At 39.4% G+C, this 21,262-nt stretch overlaps 1 protein-coding gene across 1 annotated transcript in view; it reads right to left on the bottom strand.

The window, feature by feature from the left end:
• LOC122788330 (chymase-like) overlaps positions 1–21,262 on the bottom strand; it is a 118,961-nt gene that overhangs the window by 48,708 nt on the left and 48,991 nt on the right. The window contains exon 2 of the mRNA XM_044055409.1: positions 1,305–1,464. Within this exon, the coding sequence (XP_043911344.1) occupies positions 1,305–1,464 (160 nt within the window). The remainder of the gene's footprint in view (positions 1–1,304; positions 1,465–21,262) is intronic.

The raw sequence follows: 21,262 nt of genomic DNA, 5'->3' as shown, positions 1-21,262 counted from the left end.
TAACTCACTTTCTACTAGAATAATAATTGGCAAACATAGCCACTGACGCCAAGACCCATATTGTTACTATAGACTTACGCCACTGGGAAGAGCAGGTCATGAAAAAGGTCTTGGGGGGGTAATACATGGAGGAAAAAAATAAATGAGAGAAGATGGAAATGTGGGTATCTCGGACCACAGCAGAGCACATTTAGAGGTACATATTTAATGGGGAGATCATATCTATATGGAAAAAATACCATTTAAACACATAAACAAAAATGTACACCATATTACAAATACTTATGGCCAGAGGTATGCTTAAAATCCATATTAATAACAATGGGGTTATTTGCCTGCCACTACATTTGCAACATATGCTTGATGAGGGTCTGTTCTTGTGCATGGTACTCATAAACAAGTGATGAGAGGAAGTCATAACAATTACACTGCATCCCTTAAGATGGGAAATGTTGCAACTGCCACTGCTATTGGATCACTGAAAATAAGATCAACATGCGTGTGCATGTGTCATTATGTGATTAGTACTATTAGGGAGAAAAAAATGTGAATTTCATTATACCAATGTGCTCCAAAATACACTGTCAGTACTTTATGGATAGTGTAGCAGTGCTCCCACAGACACTGTAGCAATGTACTATTTAAATGTTGATCCTGTATCTCCACAGATGCTGCTGTGATACTTTTCCAGTGATATGTAACTATGCTTTAAACTTTATGTAATTATCCCACTCCCAGCTGCCATGCCAAAAAACACTACAGTAATAAATCCTAAAAAATTGTTTATGCCAATATGCTTATAAAGTTCAGTAAGACTTCCTTTCTACATGAACACAGATTGTAACAATCTCTTTGGACACTGTGTTGGTTGTTGCTGCCATTACATCAAACTCTTTTTCATATTATTGTGGTCACTGGTAACCTTTTGGAAAAAAATGCTTGTAACTGGATTGTGGTATAGTCACACAAGCTGGACTTGGGGAAATATAGGGCTTTGATAAAATATAATAACATTTACATAAAATAATTTTCTAGCACCCAACTTCACTCAAAAATCCTATTATCTGTTTTTTTTTTCTGCTACAGTTACTACAGATCATATTTATTTTTAAAGTCACACTTTATCTAACTAAGAGGAACTGAAAATTTTCAAGTACAAAAATCCAGTAAATATATCACTTTCCCACTCGGGGCTATACTTCACTTAGCTATCCCCTTCCCCAGCCCCAGAACATGAGCTGTCACATATGATGGCTTTAACATGCAGCTGTAAAACAAATATTTTCATTTTAAAATATTCTTACCCTTTGCAATGTGCTGCAGTGATCACAAAATTTTCTTTCACTAGAAACCCACCACAGCTGTCATTTACATTTATTCCCACGGTTAAATCCACAAAGGCCATGTATGGCTTGGAATGTGGCCTGGCTTCATGGCCTCCAATGATTCCTTCATTGTGGGCACCTGCAGACAATAAATTCATATTGACATGAAATGCATCTGTAGAGCTATGCCCTGACTTATCACAAAGCAGTATCAGCACAATGCAGTACCATTGCATGTTAACTGGCAAAGTTTGTTGAATATATTTTTTCCATATTGCAGCTTGGTCACTTGCCTGTTCCCTGGATAAACATAAATTCCTGAAATCTGTTCCTTTCAGTCTTCACGTGGCCCACAAACTGCTTATTAAGTAAGGATGTTAAGCTAGTCAAAATGTTTATCACCTGTCAGCTGGGGAGGGGGTGGCTGGATAGGGATAAAAGATTTATATTTGTATCCCAGTAGTTTCTTGCTAAAACAGTTTAGGAGAAGACTTTGACACCGATGGAGTATTTGGCTTCTACGGATTTTGGTTCCGAGTTTTTCTGATATTTGCACACCTACCTATCTGCTTCCAGATCTGTAGCTAGCTATATAAGCATGGCATATAAACCTTCTCAGACAAATGTGGCAGCTACAATAGCTGTATTCAGTATTTCTGGAATTGTATCCCAGCTTCCAGAAAGTAACCCTTCCCCCACAAAGTGTAGCCTCTTCCTAACCCCAGAGAGCGCAGGCTTAAACTAAAAAAGGCCTCCAAGACATTTTAACAAAACGATAAAAAAATACAGAATGTATAACTATAAGTCATAATAAATATTTCATTTTTTAATTCTAGTGCAACTAATTGAACAAAAGGAATAAATCATTTAAAAAATTTAAAGCATGGAATACACGGCATATCCTTAGTTACTTCCAACAGTGAAGAATGAGACTGGGTCCTCTTAAATTAATTTCAGTAATACAGCTTTAAACTGACTCACCTAGCTATCATTCAAAACACTTTATGTAGACAGTCCCTGGTAACACATGGGTAGAGTTAACACTACATTTGTCTGTAATATATTGGCTATATCCTTGAGACTGGAATGTGTGATATCATGAATGAGATCAATGCATTGGTGAACATTTTTCCTTAAATTATTGATGTAACTGGAGAATGGCCTTAAGTTCGTAGTCTTCATTACATTTTCTAGTAATGCTCTTAAGTTCTTTGCTGGCATGTTTCAGTGTGGTCTTGCAGAAGATGGAGGGGGATTTTCTTACAAATTATTATTTTCCTTCTTTTGTTATGGAGTTTATTTATATCAGAGAACCACCAGAGAGGTTTATTCCTGAATTTACCATTGTATTTAGGGTAGTCAGGCACAGACATTTCTATTCAGATGTTTAGAGCTTGGTAAAAAGTGGAGATAAATGTCGTAGCCCCATCAGCTGGGTCCACTTGTGGTGGATTGTTGAGAATTTTGCATAGGTCTTCTACAAGCTGAAGTGGATTTGCCTTGGATAAGTTCCTAAAGGTGGTTTTGTTTGGTGGTGGGGTGATAATATTAAGACTGATACAGAAGGCACCAATATGAGGTGTTGGGGTAGAGGCAGGGGCTAAGTTGGTAATATTATCTGCTCGCACATATTTTTTGCATACTGTACGAATATTTTTGCCTAGTTATTTGCTTCCTTACATAAAAAGAATTCCCTCCTATATTAGAGATACACAGGATTTTTAAAATAAAATTGAAAACGTGAAATGGGAGGGAGACATGTACTGGATGACCTTAGATGTTAGTAGTCTATACACTAATTTTCAATATAACCATGGGGTGGAAATATTATTATATTTTTTAGGAGACACTTCTTAATCTAATTATGTTGTTGAAATTTTAGAATTTTGTCTAAAAAATAATTTTTTTAGTTTTAATAACAAGTTTTTCATCAGAAACAAGGTACGGTATGGGGGCTTCTTTTGCCCCCTTGTATGACAGTTTGGTTATGGCTAAGTTTGAGATGGAATATTTGTATAATCATAACTTAAAAATATGTAGTTAATTATTACCGTTATATAGATGATTTGATTTTTTTATGTAGAAGAGGTAATCATCTGATTTATTAGTTTGTTCAGGATCTACAAGAAAACAGTTTTTTATTTAAATTGATGGTTTACAAATAGGACAAAAAGTGCATTTTTTTAACTCTTACTCTTGGGGTTGTAATGATAAAGGGACTATCAGTGCTTCTGTGTAGAGAAAACTAGAAGGAAGCAATATGTATCTTCTTGGATCCATTTGTCATCCCCACCATCTTATTGAGGCTTTACCTTATGGAGAATTTTTAAGGCTTGATAAATTGTATAACCAAGATTCAGATTTTTTTGATGAAGCTTACAAAACGATAGAAATTGTTATTAGAAGGGGGTATAATAAAAAGGAAGTTTTACAGTCTTTTCAAAAAGTTACATCAAATAAGTATGCCATAAGTATAAACAGTGGATAAATAATAGCTGAAGGGAAATATTTGAAGGATAGGAGAGATGCTGGGGATATTATATATAATAGGGCATTTAGTAAGAAAAATAATAGGGATAGGAGAGAGATTTATTTTGTGACTGTCTATAATATTCTTAGTGATCAAGCAGTAAATATTTTAAATTATTACTGGCCAATGTTATTGAAAGACAAATATTTGGGTAATAAGATAAATATTTTCCCTTGTGTTTCTTTTAAGTAGGGTAGAAGTATAGCTGATGTAGTAGTACATAGCAAATTGTTGTTCCTGCAATAAATGTGTATAGGCAAGTTAGAATAAATTATGGGACATCTAAATGTAGCAAATGTTCTGTATATAATCATGTAGTTAGTTACTTTCCGAAAATTAATGGGATGAATTTTAAACCTGCTCAACAGTTTGCTTGCAATGCAAAAGGGGTTATCTGTGCTTTACAATGTCCCTGTGATTTATTTTACATTGGAGAAAGGTAGGGGGCCTTTAAAATCAGATTTCAAGAGCATATTAGGGACATTAAAATATCTTTAGAAAGCTCTATTGCTACACATTTTAAGGATTATCAGCATAGTGATACTAAATTGTTGAGTGGTTGTATTTTGGAACAGGTTTTATTAAAATGAGTGAATTAGGATCTCTTAAAGATAAATTGTTATACAAAGAAGCTGTGTATATTTTAAAATTTGGTACCTTGGTTCCAGAAGAGTTAAACAATGAATGTAATTGGAAGTACTTACTCAGTTTGAATAGTAATTGTGCGTGGATTTTTTTTAATATATGGTACTATTTAAGAGTGTATTTTTTAAGCTTGATTTGTACTCCTTGAAGACATTTGTCTGAGATGCTAGAGAGGTTAATAAATCGACTTGGTTTCTTGATTCTGTAGCAGTTGTTACCTTTTTTCAATGTTCTTTTGTGCTTCTGCTAAGTTGATTAAGGCCAAGTCAAGTATATTAGAGCCTCTAGTGGATAGTTTTGCAATTTGTTACAGTGTATTTATTGATCAATGTCTAGGAAATAATGAGAATATCCATTTTTAGAGGTGTAAGTGTGCATGTAAGATCAGGTTTCACTTCCATATGGTTTACTAGACATAGATGCAGTATTTTTTGCATAGGCCTAGAAATGTGCAAACAGATCTTGTTTGGATGATACAAGGCTTGGAACAAAGTTTAAAGAGGCATATAGAACTTGTAGGAATTGTATAGGGTTTTGCTATTATTAGGAGAGAGAGACCTCAAAAACAGAAGTCAGTTAAGTTAGTTCAGACTGATACACAGAAAGTCATTGCAGTACAGTGCATAAAAGTTTGGTAAAGACACTCGAGAGTGAGTGCAGAAATTAGGTCAAATATCCAGCATTAAAGAATATTAATTATATAATTTAGGAGGAAAGGAATAATTCTGAGTACAGAATTTACAGAGTCTGTAATGAGTGCAGAAGCTACGGACATTATAATTCAATCTGTTTCAGTTTATCAGCACTGTTATTTGAGACAGTAAGAGTTGATTCAGCTATTGTTGATTACATAATAAACCACCTTCATCAGATCTTGTGTGCAGACTTTTATTCTGAAAAGTATATCAAGAATTGGTGCAGAAAGGAGAGACTGGCACCTGTTCAGCACAGTTCTGGGTAATTAAAAGATAAAGACATTAATTCCAGCTTCTTTCTAGTTTCTTCCAGTCATCTCCAGTATCATACAGTTCTTTCAATTTTTACAATGGTAAGCCATCTTCGATGGGAGGGGAGGGGAAGTGGCAATAGTCCCAAAACCCCATAATAACCTTGCAAATCTACAGTTGTTAATCAGGCAGACTATGAGGCAGATTCAATCAACCCTACATGATTTATTTACACTGTATTCGGCACAACAGTGTGCCTTTTTAGATTCAGTAACAGCTGTGCACAGTGTTTATAGCCACGTAAGCAAGGTAAACATAGTGACGTGCTAATTACAGCATAATAAGCTGAACTGTATGCTAATCAACCAATCCAAGATGGGGGAGCTATTCAACATGCTATAAAGCAACAGTGTAGACTCAATGCTGGTTTTCCCTGCAAATTCCAAACCTATTGGAATAGAGCCACTGAAAGGAGTCTACACAGAAACAATGTTAGGGATGGCTGTTGCTTTAATTCATGTGTATGTGCAACAGGCTGAAGTCTATGCCGCTGCTGCTAATAGACCATGGCCAAGAAGGAGAAGAGTTTTCAGTACCCAGTTAACTTGTCATAATCTGTATGACATGGAAATTGTAGAGTGCTACAGGGTAGATAGAGATACACTACAGGAACTCTGCAACCTCTGTCATCCTTAAATCAGACCCAGGGCAAATGGAGTCGAACCCATACCAGTGGAGAAAAAGGTATGCGTAGCACTTAAAATTTTAGCTACAGGAACCTTTCAAAGACCAACAGGAGACATGCTAGGAGTGTCACAGGCATCAACATCCAGGATCCTCCATCAATTCCTGAATGCTATGCTCCAACATGCTAGTGACCACATACATTTTCCACATAGTCCTGAGGACAGGGCAACAAATATGCATGAGTTCTACCCTGTAGCACACTACCCTGAAGTACTGGGTACCATAGATTGTACACATGTAGAAATGAAGGCACCACCTGGTGAACAGGGAAGGCTCTACATAAATAGTAAGGGCTTCCATTTTATTAACTGCCAAGTCATTTGCAATGAAAAAATGAATCATCTTGAACATGTGTGCTGGCAACCCAGGCAGTTACCACAACACACATATCTGTCGCACCTCTCATCTGCATCAGATGTTCACTAGAGGGGATATCCCACAGGGTCATTTACTGGGGGATGCAGGTTATGCACTGGAAGCATGGCTGATGACACCCATCAGAAATTTACACACCAGCTGAAGAATGCTATAATGAGGCATATGCTCAAACCAGAAATATCACAGAGCATGAGTTTGGGCTGCTGAACTCACGATTCCAGTGCCTAGATACATCTGGGGGAGCCATACAGTATAATCCACATACATGTACTGAAATAATCACCATCTGTGCCATGCTGCACAACATAATCCTAAGAAAGCAGCTTCAGCAGGATCAACAGGGGGAAGGGGCACACATATCACCACCAATGACAAGGTCATCCCAACTACATGCAGGGGAAGAATCAGAGAGGGAACAAGGTGGGTGTAGGCAGATGTAGGTGTGCTCAATATGCCCTCACATTGGCTAAGAGGCAGTGCATAGCACACTCACTCACCACCTAAAGGGCTAAAACCTTCATCCTATGCACATACATATAGTAACATTGATGCCAGGCAACACTCACAAGCTTTATCTCCCCATGTAATAGCTGTGTACTCCTATAATCAGACAGACTCAACCCTGAATTAAAATTGTAGAAACTGCCAGATTTGCAATGTAAGTGTTGATCCTGGTATTGTGTAATAATACAAATGAATGCTATATGCTTGTATGTTGTTACTTGGTAATGTAAGCAAGTAAAAGCTGGGTAATTTGTACAGGAATGACTTCAATATATGACTGCAGACACTTATGTGAGTATATGTGTCCAGTATCAAGTAGTAGGCCTCAGGCATCAGATTCCCACATTCATACCTCTCAAAAGTACTGATAGTCACTGTATGTCCTCAGTTTAGCACCATACTTGTGTACTGGAAAGTCATTAAAGAGAGAAGTTAGAAAGTAATGAGACATTTCAGCGTCAGACTTCACAACCCTCACAAGATCATTAATAATACTGATACAAAAATGTTTGATTCTATCAACTGTATAACTTTCTAAAACCAAAATATGTCAAAGGTACAATTAGCAAAACAACACAAATGCAGACATACTAAGCACTAAGTCATCTATGTTCCATGACCATCAGACACAAATGTTATGCATCCTTGAATCCAAAATATAGAAAACAAGGATACGGCGCAGTTACCATCACTTGCACAGGGTGTTGTTGGGGGGGTAGGAGGCCTAGGCTGACGCAAAAGGTCAGTGAGTGTGTGTGAGTAAGAAAGAGAAGCAGACAGACATTTAGATAAAGTAACAAACGTCCAGTGAGACAAAATGAGTTTTAAGCTTCACTGCTGAACCTTGTAACTACTGTATGTCTGTGTCTGTATGGTTCCTCCAAGTTAAACTGGAGTGCAAGTGTCTGCATGAACACAGCCAAGCTGTGTGCTAGCTCTACATCTTGGTATTTCAGATAGGTGTGAGCTGTGAGGTGGCAGTTCATCATTGCACCCGACCACAAGAACTGGCTCTGCCTGGAGTTGCACTGGCATGTCCACCCCTGCAGTCAAATGCACTGCTACTACCTGATTGTGACTGATGACTGCTGGATGAGCTTCCCTCACAAGGATGCCCAGGACCTCAACCCCATGGTTTGCCACATCAGGGTGAGGACACCTCAACCACTGATGGAGCAGTGGAAGTAGTGCCACTGTGGATGCATGATCAGGCATGGCCACATCTGCTAACAGCAGATGATGTGGCTGACCTACGCCCATGAGGATGCTGTCCCCCTCCCAGCAGACATTCCATCACAGATACCGCTGGTTCCAACATGTTATTCATTTGATCCACTGAATTGGCAACACAGTGGAGGCCTCTGCCATATCTACAACCCTAAGCATTTCTCTGAAAGACCTATGGGAATGTGCCTGTGCTTCCATGGTGTCCCTAAACATATGTCAAGTGGCATGGGAAGACACACCTGAATCAGGTGGAGAATGGACAGCAGGCCTCCTCCAAGCACCCCTAATAAGCCTCCTGTGTGGTACCTCACCCACACTTTGGCTACATCCAGAGTCAACAGAAAATGAAGCTGCAGTAACCTCACTTCCCTGATTGTCTCACCCTCCACCTGTCCAATATCTGAGGGCTTACTGGAATGGGTTGGCATAGGCCTACTGGCTGTGTCTGATGGAATTAAAGGGGATGGCTGAATGAAACCTCTGTGTCAGATTCAACCTCTGCACCCCCCAACTGTGCCTATTTTTGGCCACCATCATCATCAGAGCCTGCCAATATTCTGATATCAGGTGGTAAGAGTTTCACACTTCCACTGTCAGGATTACCTTTGATAATATGCAACAAATGCAGGAAAAAAATCATAGCTACAGTACTATAGTCAAATGTATGCTAACAAACTAACAGTGGTGCCACAACTACAGACAGTACAGCAAGACACAAAACAGCCCTGACACTCACATCACACATATGGATACAATGGATAAAATTATAGATTTCTCTGAATTGCTCATCACCACTGACAAAGAAGATATTTGGCTTACCATGTGCAGTTGATGCTATGCTTCCCATGGACAATGGTCCTGAAAGAAGTTAAGCAAAAGTTAAGGACATCATCAGAATTAACAATAACACAGGGGGTTAAAACTTTCTGCCTTTTATATGTCCAGTAACTATACTTTCAATAGCAACTTGGATGACAAGTCCAACCTAAGCCCATGTGTAATCAATCAGAATGTGTTGTTAATTGTAGCAATCTACAACCCCCCCCCAACACACAAACAAATTTGTTGTTAGACAGAACTAATGTATTGCTGTCAATATTTTACTATACAAAAGTATTTAATAATAAAGATACATGGCCCTACCTGGAAGCTCCTCCTGGGACATACATGTCCCTAAAACAGTAGCACCAGTGTCAAAGGCATCCTGTTTTGCACTTTCCTGAGGGCTGTCTGGATACCTGACAATGGACAGGAACTCTTTATTTGCTGTTAGTGGTGGCTGTGTAGCAGGTCCTCTGGTACCTGTCTGATGATGGGCCACTGCATCTGTTCTCCTCTGTGCAGATGGGCTCATGTCAGTGGCCCTATGGTGCACCTGATCAAATGTCCTGCTGTGGCTGCCTACTGCATTCACATCACCAACTAAATTTGCATTCTTCCACACATGTCTTCACATCCCCTCTTAAGCAGAAAGTCACCAATTTGCCTAAAAGCTTCCATAATGACCTGATTCTTAGGGTCAATGAAGGAGGGTTTTCAGGGTATAAGATACCTGGGTGGCATAGTCCTAGGGGACCTAAAACACAACAGAATGACAGATAATATATATAAGTATCATATAACTAAAAAAGTCTTGTTTCCAGATGAAACATAAGAGGCAGCATTTCACTATTACCCACTGGAGAAACATAAAACAGTCAAGATATGAAAAACAGAAATTGTGTGGTTGTAACATATTACATTCACACACAAAGTAAGGCTGGGTGCAAAACAAGAAGAGTAACACTAGCAACATATTGTTATTTGTGCCAGAACAGAAATGCAACTTCACTCTCACACCCCCAAAAGAACAGGCAAATGACACATTTTGCTAAAAAAAAAAATCAGTGAAATCCTAAAAGCGCTGTCAAATGAACTGTCCCTGAAACATGTCTACAGATTTAACACATAACATTCCATTTTAAGTTTATGCCAATCATGTCTACCTACACCCACCATTCCCCTAGAGGTCTATCCTAGAAGGCTAACAGCCCTATGTCGTTGACAATATAGAACATTTACCATTTCATGGAAATAACAATAGAAGAGTGTACACAGAAAGACAGCATCTGAGAAAGTGAAATGCCTTGACAAACATCCCCATGCCATCAGTATGCTTCTAAGTAATGCATACAGATAACAGTAGAATTTGCTAATGTGTATATATATATATATATGTGTGTGTGTGTGTGTGTGTGTGTGTGTGTGTGTGTGTATATATATATATATATATATATATATATATATATATATATATATATATATGTGTGTGTGTGTGTATATGTATATATATATATATATATATATATATATATATATATGTATATATATATATCAGCTTTTTCTTAATGACATTTCTGCATATGCAGTATGGTCATACATATATCCCAAAGTAATAGCCTCTTCTGTGTTCTCCACATAAACAAGTCTCCTCACCTTCAGGTTCCCTAGCTTTGTGGTTGCCTTTTTATGAAGTAGATTCAGGGCTGTGAGCATGTTGAAGATGCAAATGATGTGTGATCTCATTAGAACTGCTGAATCCCAAATACTTGGATCCGTGTAGCAAATATAAACATAGTGCCAGCACTTCCTCTGTGTTTGCTGCTAATGGATTGCAACTGTGAATAATTACTGGCAGGGAGAACAAAAACACAATAACAGTGGGTGTGTCAGCCAGGTTAGACTTACAAAGTGTAGAAGTAATTTTATTAAGGTTTTAAACATAAGTAAGGACCACACAATTCACAGTTTCTGTCCAATAAATCCAACCTACTCTTCATTTGTTGACAACTGTATATTATTGCCATTTAATGACCTCATACATTTTAAGGACAATTATATAGAATGTCTTACGGAATGCATGTCTCAGATTACTGTTCAGCTAAGACAAGAATGAGCAATGAATACAGAAATATAAGATAGAGCAATAGTCATAAATGGTTGTGCGATCACTCAGGGAACTACATCTGAAATTAATACATGCACAAATAACTGTCATATGCTTGTTAGTACTGTGGATGGTGTTGCACTTGGTTGCATGCATAAAGATTTCAGTTCCCTGCTGCAAAGGTGTTGGTGTGTCAAAGAGAGATAAGACCATGATTAAAGGTTGCCAGCCCTGTGATCATTGCAGTTTTTGTAAATATTTTTCTAAGACTGAATGTTTTTCATCTTCTAATACATTAAAAGTGTACCAGTTAAGAATATTTGGGAATCGTGACACAAATTAGGTTATATATTTGGCAACACGTAGCTGTTCAGCTTTTTATGTGGGGTAGAATTCATGTCTATTAAAGCTTAGAATTTCAGAACATCTTAGTGATATTAGATGTGCTAGAGTGTCAAATGCTATGTTTAAACATACTTTATATCATAAAACAGTGAGGTTTCAATTTACAATTATAGATAAAATTGTGTTAGATAGAGGTTATAAGTGGTTTGGCATACTATTTTGAATAAAAAAGAGAAGGGTTGGATTATTAGGTTAGTTGCACTATTCTCACCAGGTTTAAATGACTCTTTGTAATTGACCAATCAGTGTTAAGGCATTGCTAGTTAAGGGATGTTGCACTGTCTTGACTGTTAAGTACTGAAGAAGGGTGGTATAGTTGAAACCAGTATGATGTAGAATCTTGGAATGTTGGAATAAAGTACTTTACATTTATGTGATTTTTGTACTGTCTTTCACCACTATGTATGAGTGCTGGCTGTTGAAGTTTGTATCTTTGGATTTTGTTGCTGTCCAACTGGCTTTACTTGGGTGGAACTTTAAAAAAGAGGGATTTACCCTTACTGTGTTCTGAAGGTTCATTGGTGTGAGGATTTCAAATTCAAACCTGTGTAAAAATATTTCATGTCTATCAACAAACATGTTGCAGTGTTTATTTCATAGATTGCTTTTTTTTCATTTCCACTACTTTTCCCTTTTTTATTTATATATTTTTTCTTTTATATTTGCAGTGTTTGCACTGTGCGCCACTTAGCGCAAACAAGGTAACAAGGTAAACAGTGGTTAGTACGCTTCCGCATTACCTGCAACCATTGAACACTTGCAGACAAGACACAGACAGTCAATAATTGAAAATTAATGCATTCAATTAATTCTGTTGGGCACCGCACAAACATGCTAGGTGACGTTTCTCAGCAGCCAACACACAGAACTTAAGAATAACTAGAAAATTATGGAACTGTCATGTACAACTCCTTTGGCAGCAGGTGCAAGTGTAGGGCTGTAATACAGATGGTCCTTGGATCTAATACAGAGAGTGCAACATATTTTTAAAGTTGTGACAGTCAAGTTTAAAGTAATGAACAGAAAAATATACAAGTGTTATTTCAACATTCTTGTGGCAGTAGGCATAGGTCTAGGGCTGCCATACACATGGTCCTGCGTTCTAATACAGGACATTCCAGCCAATTTTACTGTTGTTCCATTTTCCCTTATAACACTTTAGATAGTGGAACATATATAAATTATATGTATGAGGGATACGACACCTTTATTGTGTTTTCAGATGACTGTGGGTGTACTGTCTACTATATTTCTGTAAGTATAATTCTGCTATCTGTACTTGGATGGCCTTCACACTTAAATAAGACACATACATAACTGATTCTATATACAAAAATCTTGTCAGGTCACACACATACTGGGTTAACACTTCAGACTGTCAGCTGTGCTTATGAATGATTCATGACTATGTCTGAGCAGCACTTCTTCTGTGGCAAAGATGGAAAATCACCATTGTGGAAGGAAATGCTTTGTCCCTTATGCATAGATTTGAATCCCACACTTTAGAAATCAATTTTATCAGTGTATAAAGCCAAAACAAAAATGTGTCAGGTTGTGAAATGTATGCCCCCAGTGCATTTCTGCAAAGTTAACTCACATAACACTTACTTTCCAATTTTAAAAAATTATTTCCAAGCTACAGCAGCAAACACCCCCCAAAACTACTGTCAAGTGTCAGAGTGACCTTCCAATTTAAAAAAAACTGCTTTTCTGCCTGCTTGGCAATGTTGTGCTCCACTTAACTTCTCACAAATGCGGTTGGCATTGTTTCTCAAGATTGTGCACTACCAGTAAATGCAACAGCAGGAATTGGTGGGAAATCATTAGTTGCCATTGCTCTATGTTTGGTATCAGACATGTCTTGTTAGAGGGGAGATGTCCAGTTTAGGGCAAAGACGTGGGGTGTTGATGAATCCAGGATATTTAAAGACCCATGGTCAAGTGTCACAGCCAAAGGCTTCTGCAGGTAGACTATTCTGGCTCCCAGTAAAAGTCTGAGGCTTGGAGTAGTTTGGCTAAGGTTGTATCCAGTGTGACTGGCATCCCACACACTGGAGAACAGTGTAGGCACAACTTCAATGACCTACAAAGGTGCAAGAGGGATACCCTCCACCAGTGGATGAATGAATTTAAAAATGGTGACATCCCCCAGTTGTGTAAGTATGGTCATAAAAAGAATTTTTAATACATCTAAAGCTAAATGTAGGCAAGACTGGTATGCATAATGCTCCTCTCTTCTTTGCTTTTCACAGCTAATGCCAACATTGAGTTGAAATGTAGGGCTCATGCTGAATGTCTGGAGAAACTGAGGGAAGCAAGTGGTATCTATGCAGCACAACAGAAGTATTATTGTAGGTTTAAAAGATACTGATAGATTTTTTTTTGGTATTCTATACAGTAGTAGCAAAGTGAGCATTCAAATTATAACTGTAAAAGCAATTATGCATTCACACGTCTGTAGCACAAACCAACTTTAGGAGGCAAGTGTAAGACTGTAGTCAGAAGTTTTGGGTTCAAATACCAGGAACAGCAGTTATACAATACTGCATTTCCTTCATAATATTAGATAAATTAAACTCAAGCATATGTGAAATATATGCACATTGCAAGGATTACTTTAAGCAATCCATAGCTATAGTTTGTAGTTGATAGGACTTAAATGTAATAGTTCAGACAAAAGAGTTTTATAATTGTGATACTACACTGTATGTCACATATGATGGTAGTAATTTTATCTCTTTTTTTCTCTCACCCAACACTTATCTCTTTTTTTAATTTTCTATTATGTGTCATCAAAATATCTCCATGTCATCCATCTGTAACAACTCACTAAATGCTTCACATCACAGTGAGGTAGGCCAGCCCCAATGGGTCAGCCTGCCCCTGCTCTACTGGCTCCAGCACCAATGCCCAGCACATCTGGGACCCAACCTGGCAGCACTGGCTCTGCTGCCTCTGCACTAGCTGTGCCCTCAGGTAGTACTGCCCTAGGAGCTAGTGCTTTGGTACCCTCCAGGAGTACTGGCAGAGGTGGGGATTTCATCACCATCCAGGAGATGCCAGGGTTGGTGCGTAGAGGTGTGCACCCCACCATTGGTGTACATCTACACTAGGTGAAGAAGCTGCTCTCCCTTAAAGTAAGTAGGAGGAGGAGACATCAATCATTCCAGACCCCAGTGGAGTAAGTGGACAGTGATGACAGTCCAGTGGATGAGGATTAGATTATCACTGTCTCCATGTTTGACAGGCATGAGCCTGGGTTGTCCCCTCCCTCACCCCAAACATGGTGTCCCCAATCTTTTGTGTCCCACACCATCCCTGTGTCTTGTCTTGTTTGTTTTCCTTTGATTCCTCACCTACCCAACTTACCTGACCCATAAATACCAATATCTCTAATCAGCATTCCTCTCTTACTGAATTAAAAAAGAAAAAATAGTCACTTGTCCCACCAAAAAATATCATCCCCTACATAGCTGTCCATTTAGCACAAGTGTCTTTTTGACACACTTGATTTGGTCCAATTGGCTATACAACATGATTGCATCGTTGTCACCCCAGTTTGTGGAGGTGACAGTCCACATTCAGCTAATATTCTACACATATTTTCAGTTTACACTGTTAAAGAAATGAATAGCTATCATTCTTTCTACCTCTCTCCCACATATTCCTGTATTTCTTTCCCTTTGTTCCTTCCTTGCTTGCTTCCCATTTCACCACTTTCCTATCTACCCCATTTTAACACTTATAATCTGGTCAAAAAATAGAATCACACACAACACACATAAGTACCAGAAAAAGCAATGGATTCCTTCACTTTTTGGCCTCTGTGTTTGCATGGAGTTTGGCATCCCACACCAATGCCAAGCAAAGATGAGTGGCTATACAATGCTGTGGTTACCTGTGCACAATTCTGCTTAACCCCACTGTGCTAGGTCAACACACAGTAATGCATGGTGTATGTACTATAAAGAATAATGTCATTGCATTATGACGTTTATTTAAAACTATTAGATACATTTGGACTTGAACTCAGTATCATTTGGGCTCAAAAGGAAATGCGTCAATGCATTTACACCTGCTACCACAGAGTCAGTTAAGCAGCAGGTGTGTTTCATACACTCAATACTAACTCTCAGAATTTTAACAATGAGCCCAGCGTTTGTGCACTGCTTAACTATGTGCAACCAGGGAAAGTAGTAGAAATGTGTATCTCACATGCACAAACACTTTGCTTGGCATCGTGCAAACCTGCTGCTTGCTGCTCCTTTGTGCTGTCCGCATTCTTTTATTTATTTATTTATCATTTGTTGACTGGGAAAGTCCGATGAGGACAGAGTATATTTTCAGTGGAGACTGAGGGAGAAATGCTCCAGATGCATGTCTTTAGATTGTGGGAGGAAACCGGAGTACCTGGAGGAAATCCACGTGAATGCAGGGAGAACATGCAAACTCCACACAGAAGGCACCCCAGCTGAGAATCGAAGCAGAGAACCACTTGCTGTGAGCCAACAACATTAACCACTGTACCACTGAGGTGCCCAAGCATGTATTAGCATGTATTAGTGCTGTTTATTGTTCATTTAGTCTTCATGCCATGAAACTACATGTGGAAACATAAAATGAAGGATCTATCTAACAATATGTCAGATATTTGCAATGCATCCATGTGTTCCCTCTCCCCATGCACTACAACCCTGATCTCTCAGTACTTGTTGACAAATGTATCAACTTCACTACATAAATTAAGAACAAAGGTTGTGTGATATACCATGCCCATCAATCTGGTAACATGCAGAACTAGAACTATCTTCACAGCTGAACATGCCTACACAGCCCTTTCCATATATTCTCCAGATATTGCTCTAATCACAGAAGCTTGGCTAAAATCTGATATATTCAACAATGAAATTATACCCCATGATATAATATACTAAGACAAGACTGAATGGCCAAAAGGGTTGGAGAAATAGCTATTCTGTTTAAAAATAACCTAATTTTTGAAGCCATAGAACTTAACACCCCAAATTTTGGTAACACAGGAATCATGTTTGCAAAACTAAAGCTTAATGCTAAAAAGCATATAAATAGTTTAGTATCCTATATCCCTCCAAGTCAGAACATCTCCACACTAGAAAATATTTTGGACTGGTCCTCCAAAGCACTGCCCCAAGAGACAATAATCTTGGGTGATTTCAACATTCACTGGATCACCTATAATTCCGATAATCCCACCAGCCACATCAACCTCCATGGCTTCACCCAAACTATTCAAGGCCCTACCAGGATAGATAAATCATCTAATAGACAGTCCACCTTAGACTGGATATTAACAAATAGACCTGCCCCCGGATTCATGAAGCTTGGCGCAAGGTGTAAGGCCTGCGCCGGCCGTGCAGCGTATAAATGGTGTAGTAGCACCATATGCATATTAATGAAGGTGCGCTGCTACCACATCCACGTGCATAGGACACGTGCGCGAGTGCATGGGGCGTTATTAAGCTGCGACCGGAGGCGTGTCAATGTCGGCTGGTGATGAGCAACCTAAACTGCTGAATATTATAGCCTGCCTGCAATAGTAATCACACCTATCAGTGTCCGTGGATAATGAAACGTATGCAAAGCATGCAAGACAGTTCCCGGCCACACAAAATGGAGAACCAAACAGAAATGCACACAACATAAGATAATATTCCGTCCATGGAACAAATGATATTTAAAATCTTGTGTCCGTAATGTACTGCACTGTCAGAAGTTATACCCAGTGGAAGTGAAGCGCATCATGTCAGCATATCGCCAATACACACGTCTAGCCCCATGGGTATGGTCACCAGCAGTTCCACAGTGGTAGTGATAGTACACAGCAGGGCAGTTGTGGCTATATAACAATCATAAAGAAACCTGACAGTCGAAATTGTATACCAAACACACACAAACATATGTATATTAAAATGTGCTATACACATGAACAGGAACGTAACCGTCACATACACATAGGATGCTATATGCGGAACTGGGATATCCAAAAGTAGAACCCATGCATGCATATGCAATACGCAACAACCCCAGTATAGCACATAACCCGCACCCATGTCCGAATGTCCACCAAATCCAGCTACCAGCCTTTCGCATCTGTACACCTGCACATAGCGAGTATTCCCCATATGTAGTAGGAAGTATCGTCCTAGGCAGTGTCCGGATTGCAAATATGTATCCCACGAATGTAAACATCCCATCACAGGTACGTAAATCCAAATGCCCGCGCGTTAATGTTACGGCAAAATGTGTGTACATCCCACGTGGGATAAGTAACCTGTTGAAACCTCAGAGTTGTTTACATGCCACGGTGTCCATTACTGTACACATCTGGACAAAACATGTATGTGTAGGCATGGTACTGTTCAGTTTCTACACAGACATGCAATTCATACTACGCAGGATGGAACAGCTGTCCACCATGCAGGTCACCCCACTAGGGTTGCCACCTGTTCAGATGGCCAAGGTGGGACATCCCTTGTAGAAATGTGAGAAGTTGCAGGATAAAACATATCCCCGGCCAGTGCAAAAGACAGAATTACATGTGTATGCCAAGATAAAAGCTCATGCCATAGCATTTGAATAGCTTATGCTGTCCCAAATAATAGTTATGTGTACCAGATACAAAATACCTGTATCATGCAACTAGTACAGAAAATAAGAAATATATTATTGTCCTAAAATCACAGGACATTTGCCATGTCTTAGGTGTCGTCGCAGGACATAACTGTCCAAAGTGGGACCTCCCCTCGTAAAGAGGAACAAGTGGTAACCCTACACCCCACCGAATTATCGACAGTATATATTCAACTCAATCACATACCGACACCATCTCTCAACCTATTACAGCAACAAAACCTGGACAAAGCCCAAAAGGATGGGAGGACAAATAGGGACAGATGTAATTACTGCTCCCACAAGCTTCCAAAGTTCACTGAATAATAGTATGTACATAAGCAGGAAATGTTGTGAAGGATGTGGGGTAGTCCCCAGTATTACAGAGGTCCGTACAAATATACTGTAACAAACCGTCACATATGTTGACTGTACTACTGCATACCCGTAGTTAATTCATAGTTACGTCATGTGCAAAATAATAACCCCCGTGAGAATGAATACAGGAAATAGTTAAATGTGAATGGGAACACCACTCACCATGGATTATGTATCCTAACCACCCCCACCCATATTATGTATTGACAACATCATAAGCTGCGGACAGGTGCCCAAACACCTGTGTCTGTAAACAGATTAAATGTTCAAAATGTACAATCCCTGTCCATGTGCTTTGTCTGACATTTGAACACGGTTAGGGCAGTTCCGTTCACCAGTCGGACAAGCCTAAACCCAGATCACCACATGAACACCCTGACAATTAAAGACCTGTATGTGTCAGGAATATAAGCCTTTGGGTTCTGAATATCCCTGCAGTGATGAAATATGCAGCTTGGGTCCAGAGCAGTAGGGAATAGGGAATGTGTAACATGTAGTACCGCATTCTTCCCAGCAGGAGAATGGATGCCTGTGACGTAAGTGAAGCGGAGAGGCATATGTTAATGTAGCTATGTACTATGGGTATGCATATAAATGAGTCAGAACACCAAACGTATACTGGTTACAGCATCCGGCCAACGTGAATGCAGTCCCGGTTGAACAACGACTACAGCACATATAATGTGAAAGTGTAATGAATGCGTCTGTGCTGTACAGACAGTTAAATATGTAAAGGTGAACGTGTGTTTCGCAAACGTCCATTAACGGGATTACAGATAAGTACTGGTACTGTCACAAGTAATAAAGCCCACGTAAGCACAAAGACTTAGTAAACATATGTAACCCACAATAAGGATATGTATGCACGCCCGCGCGTAACCTACAATAAGGAAATACAAGTGCGCCTGTGCGTGTGTGATCCGCTCACAGCATAGTGAATGAATGCTGCTTCCCCCACATTAGTTATACATGGCTCAAACCCGTTAACCTTGCAAAGTATGAAACCAGAAGAAGCCATGCAAACTACCGGTACATATAGGCAGATATGTGCCAGAACAAACATAGAAAGTGGATAGAATAACGGGTGTGTCAGTAGCATGGATTCTCTGAAGGGTATGCAGTCGTAACCTGAACTGCTTGCCAGAAATCCCCACCGTAAGTCTCAGATGAAATGCCACTACATTGCCAGATAGACACAGGTTTATGTAAAACACAGCGAAGATAAAGGGGTAAGCAGCTGTACACTCAGCGACAATCTGTATAGTGGAAAGGTATGGTATGGATATAGATATATATGTGTATACACATAATCCACAGACGTAAACCAAAGCAAGTTATGAAATGAGGATTGTACATGTATATATGTATACACAACAGACTTATGTCCCGTAGATATGACATATGTACATAAATAGGCGATGTTACATCTAATATGGGTAGACAAACAGACATGCAGGAAAGGTGAATAAACCACAGCATTCAAAAACATTGGCCAGAAAGTGACAGTCCAGCAAGTTCTACACTTTAAACATGCAGATAGGTGTCCATTGCAGGACTCCATAAATTGGAATATGTAGTGTCAACCGACATTGACGCAAAAGAAGTGACCGCAGCAAATACGAAATAGCTGTACATGCAACAGTATCAGGTGCAAGGGTGATGACACATGTGTCGATAGAATGTATGACGTACGAACTGATATCTGGAGAGTGGGGAGTGCATACAAGTGTCTCCACACTTCAGTAACGCACACATTAAAAATGTGTAATGGGTACTGTAGAGGGTTGTCAGGTATGGGAATCATGGGTATGCAGATATGGGCCTAGGTGTTGTTTGGCAGGGATTTCGTAGGCCCGCCCCGCGGGAGTGATGTGGGTATAGCACACACCTATATCCCCAATAATGGGGCAAACCATCCACTGGATATAGCGGAAACCATTTTGGCAATATGTAGGGCCCTATATCAGTGTCATGTAGGCGATAATCATGGATGGACATGCGTACGACCAAGATGGTACCCATAACTGGTAAACTGTCAGAATAACACAGCTGCACTAAGGCATAGTACACGAAATACAAATAGGGACTATATTAGATATACCCCAGACAAAGTCAGAATGTTGTGAGAATACTGGCGTACCCATGAATACGGATGTTATGAGTGTTACTAATCATGTAATGGAAATGTCAGTCACTATTATCTACCGCACAGTCTGTAATGCCTTGCCAGCAATTTACCAGAAAGGCACATCACTATGACAAATGTAACAAGGTCAAACGTCAGGGTGCTTACCCATAATGTGTACAGGTTAGGGGTATGAAGGTAACCTGTCCAGAATACATGTACAGAACTAGTGATACTAGGTGGACAGGTGAGAAGAAAGACATCAGGACAAATGAGAAAACATGTACAGGTCACACGCATGTACACCTACAAATGTGAATGACAACGTATGCCCTGTGAATGTCAATGTGGAAGGTTAATAGACACAAACGTAATGTGTCCCTCAGGGTGTCATGCAGTGTCACCGTAACAATGTCCAGTCCCCCAGACACGTACGTGAGCTCTGCCACTGACGGAAAGCGAAAATACCGGCGCACA

The sequence above is a fragment of the Protopterus annectens genome, chromosome 13.part0 (genome assembly GCF_019279795.1).
Source record: "Protopterus annectens isolate FY-2018-M chromosome 13.part0, PAN1.0, whole genome shotgun sequence".
NCBI lineage: Eukaryota > Metazoa > Chordata > Ceratodontiformes > Protopteridae > Protopterus > Protopterus annectens.
This window is presented reverse-complemented; position numbering and strand designations above follow the sequence as displayed.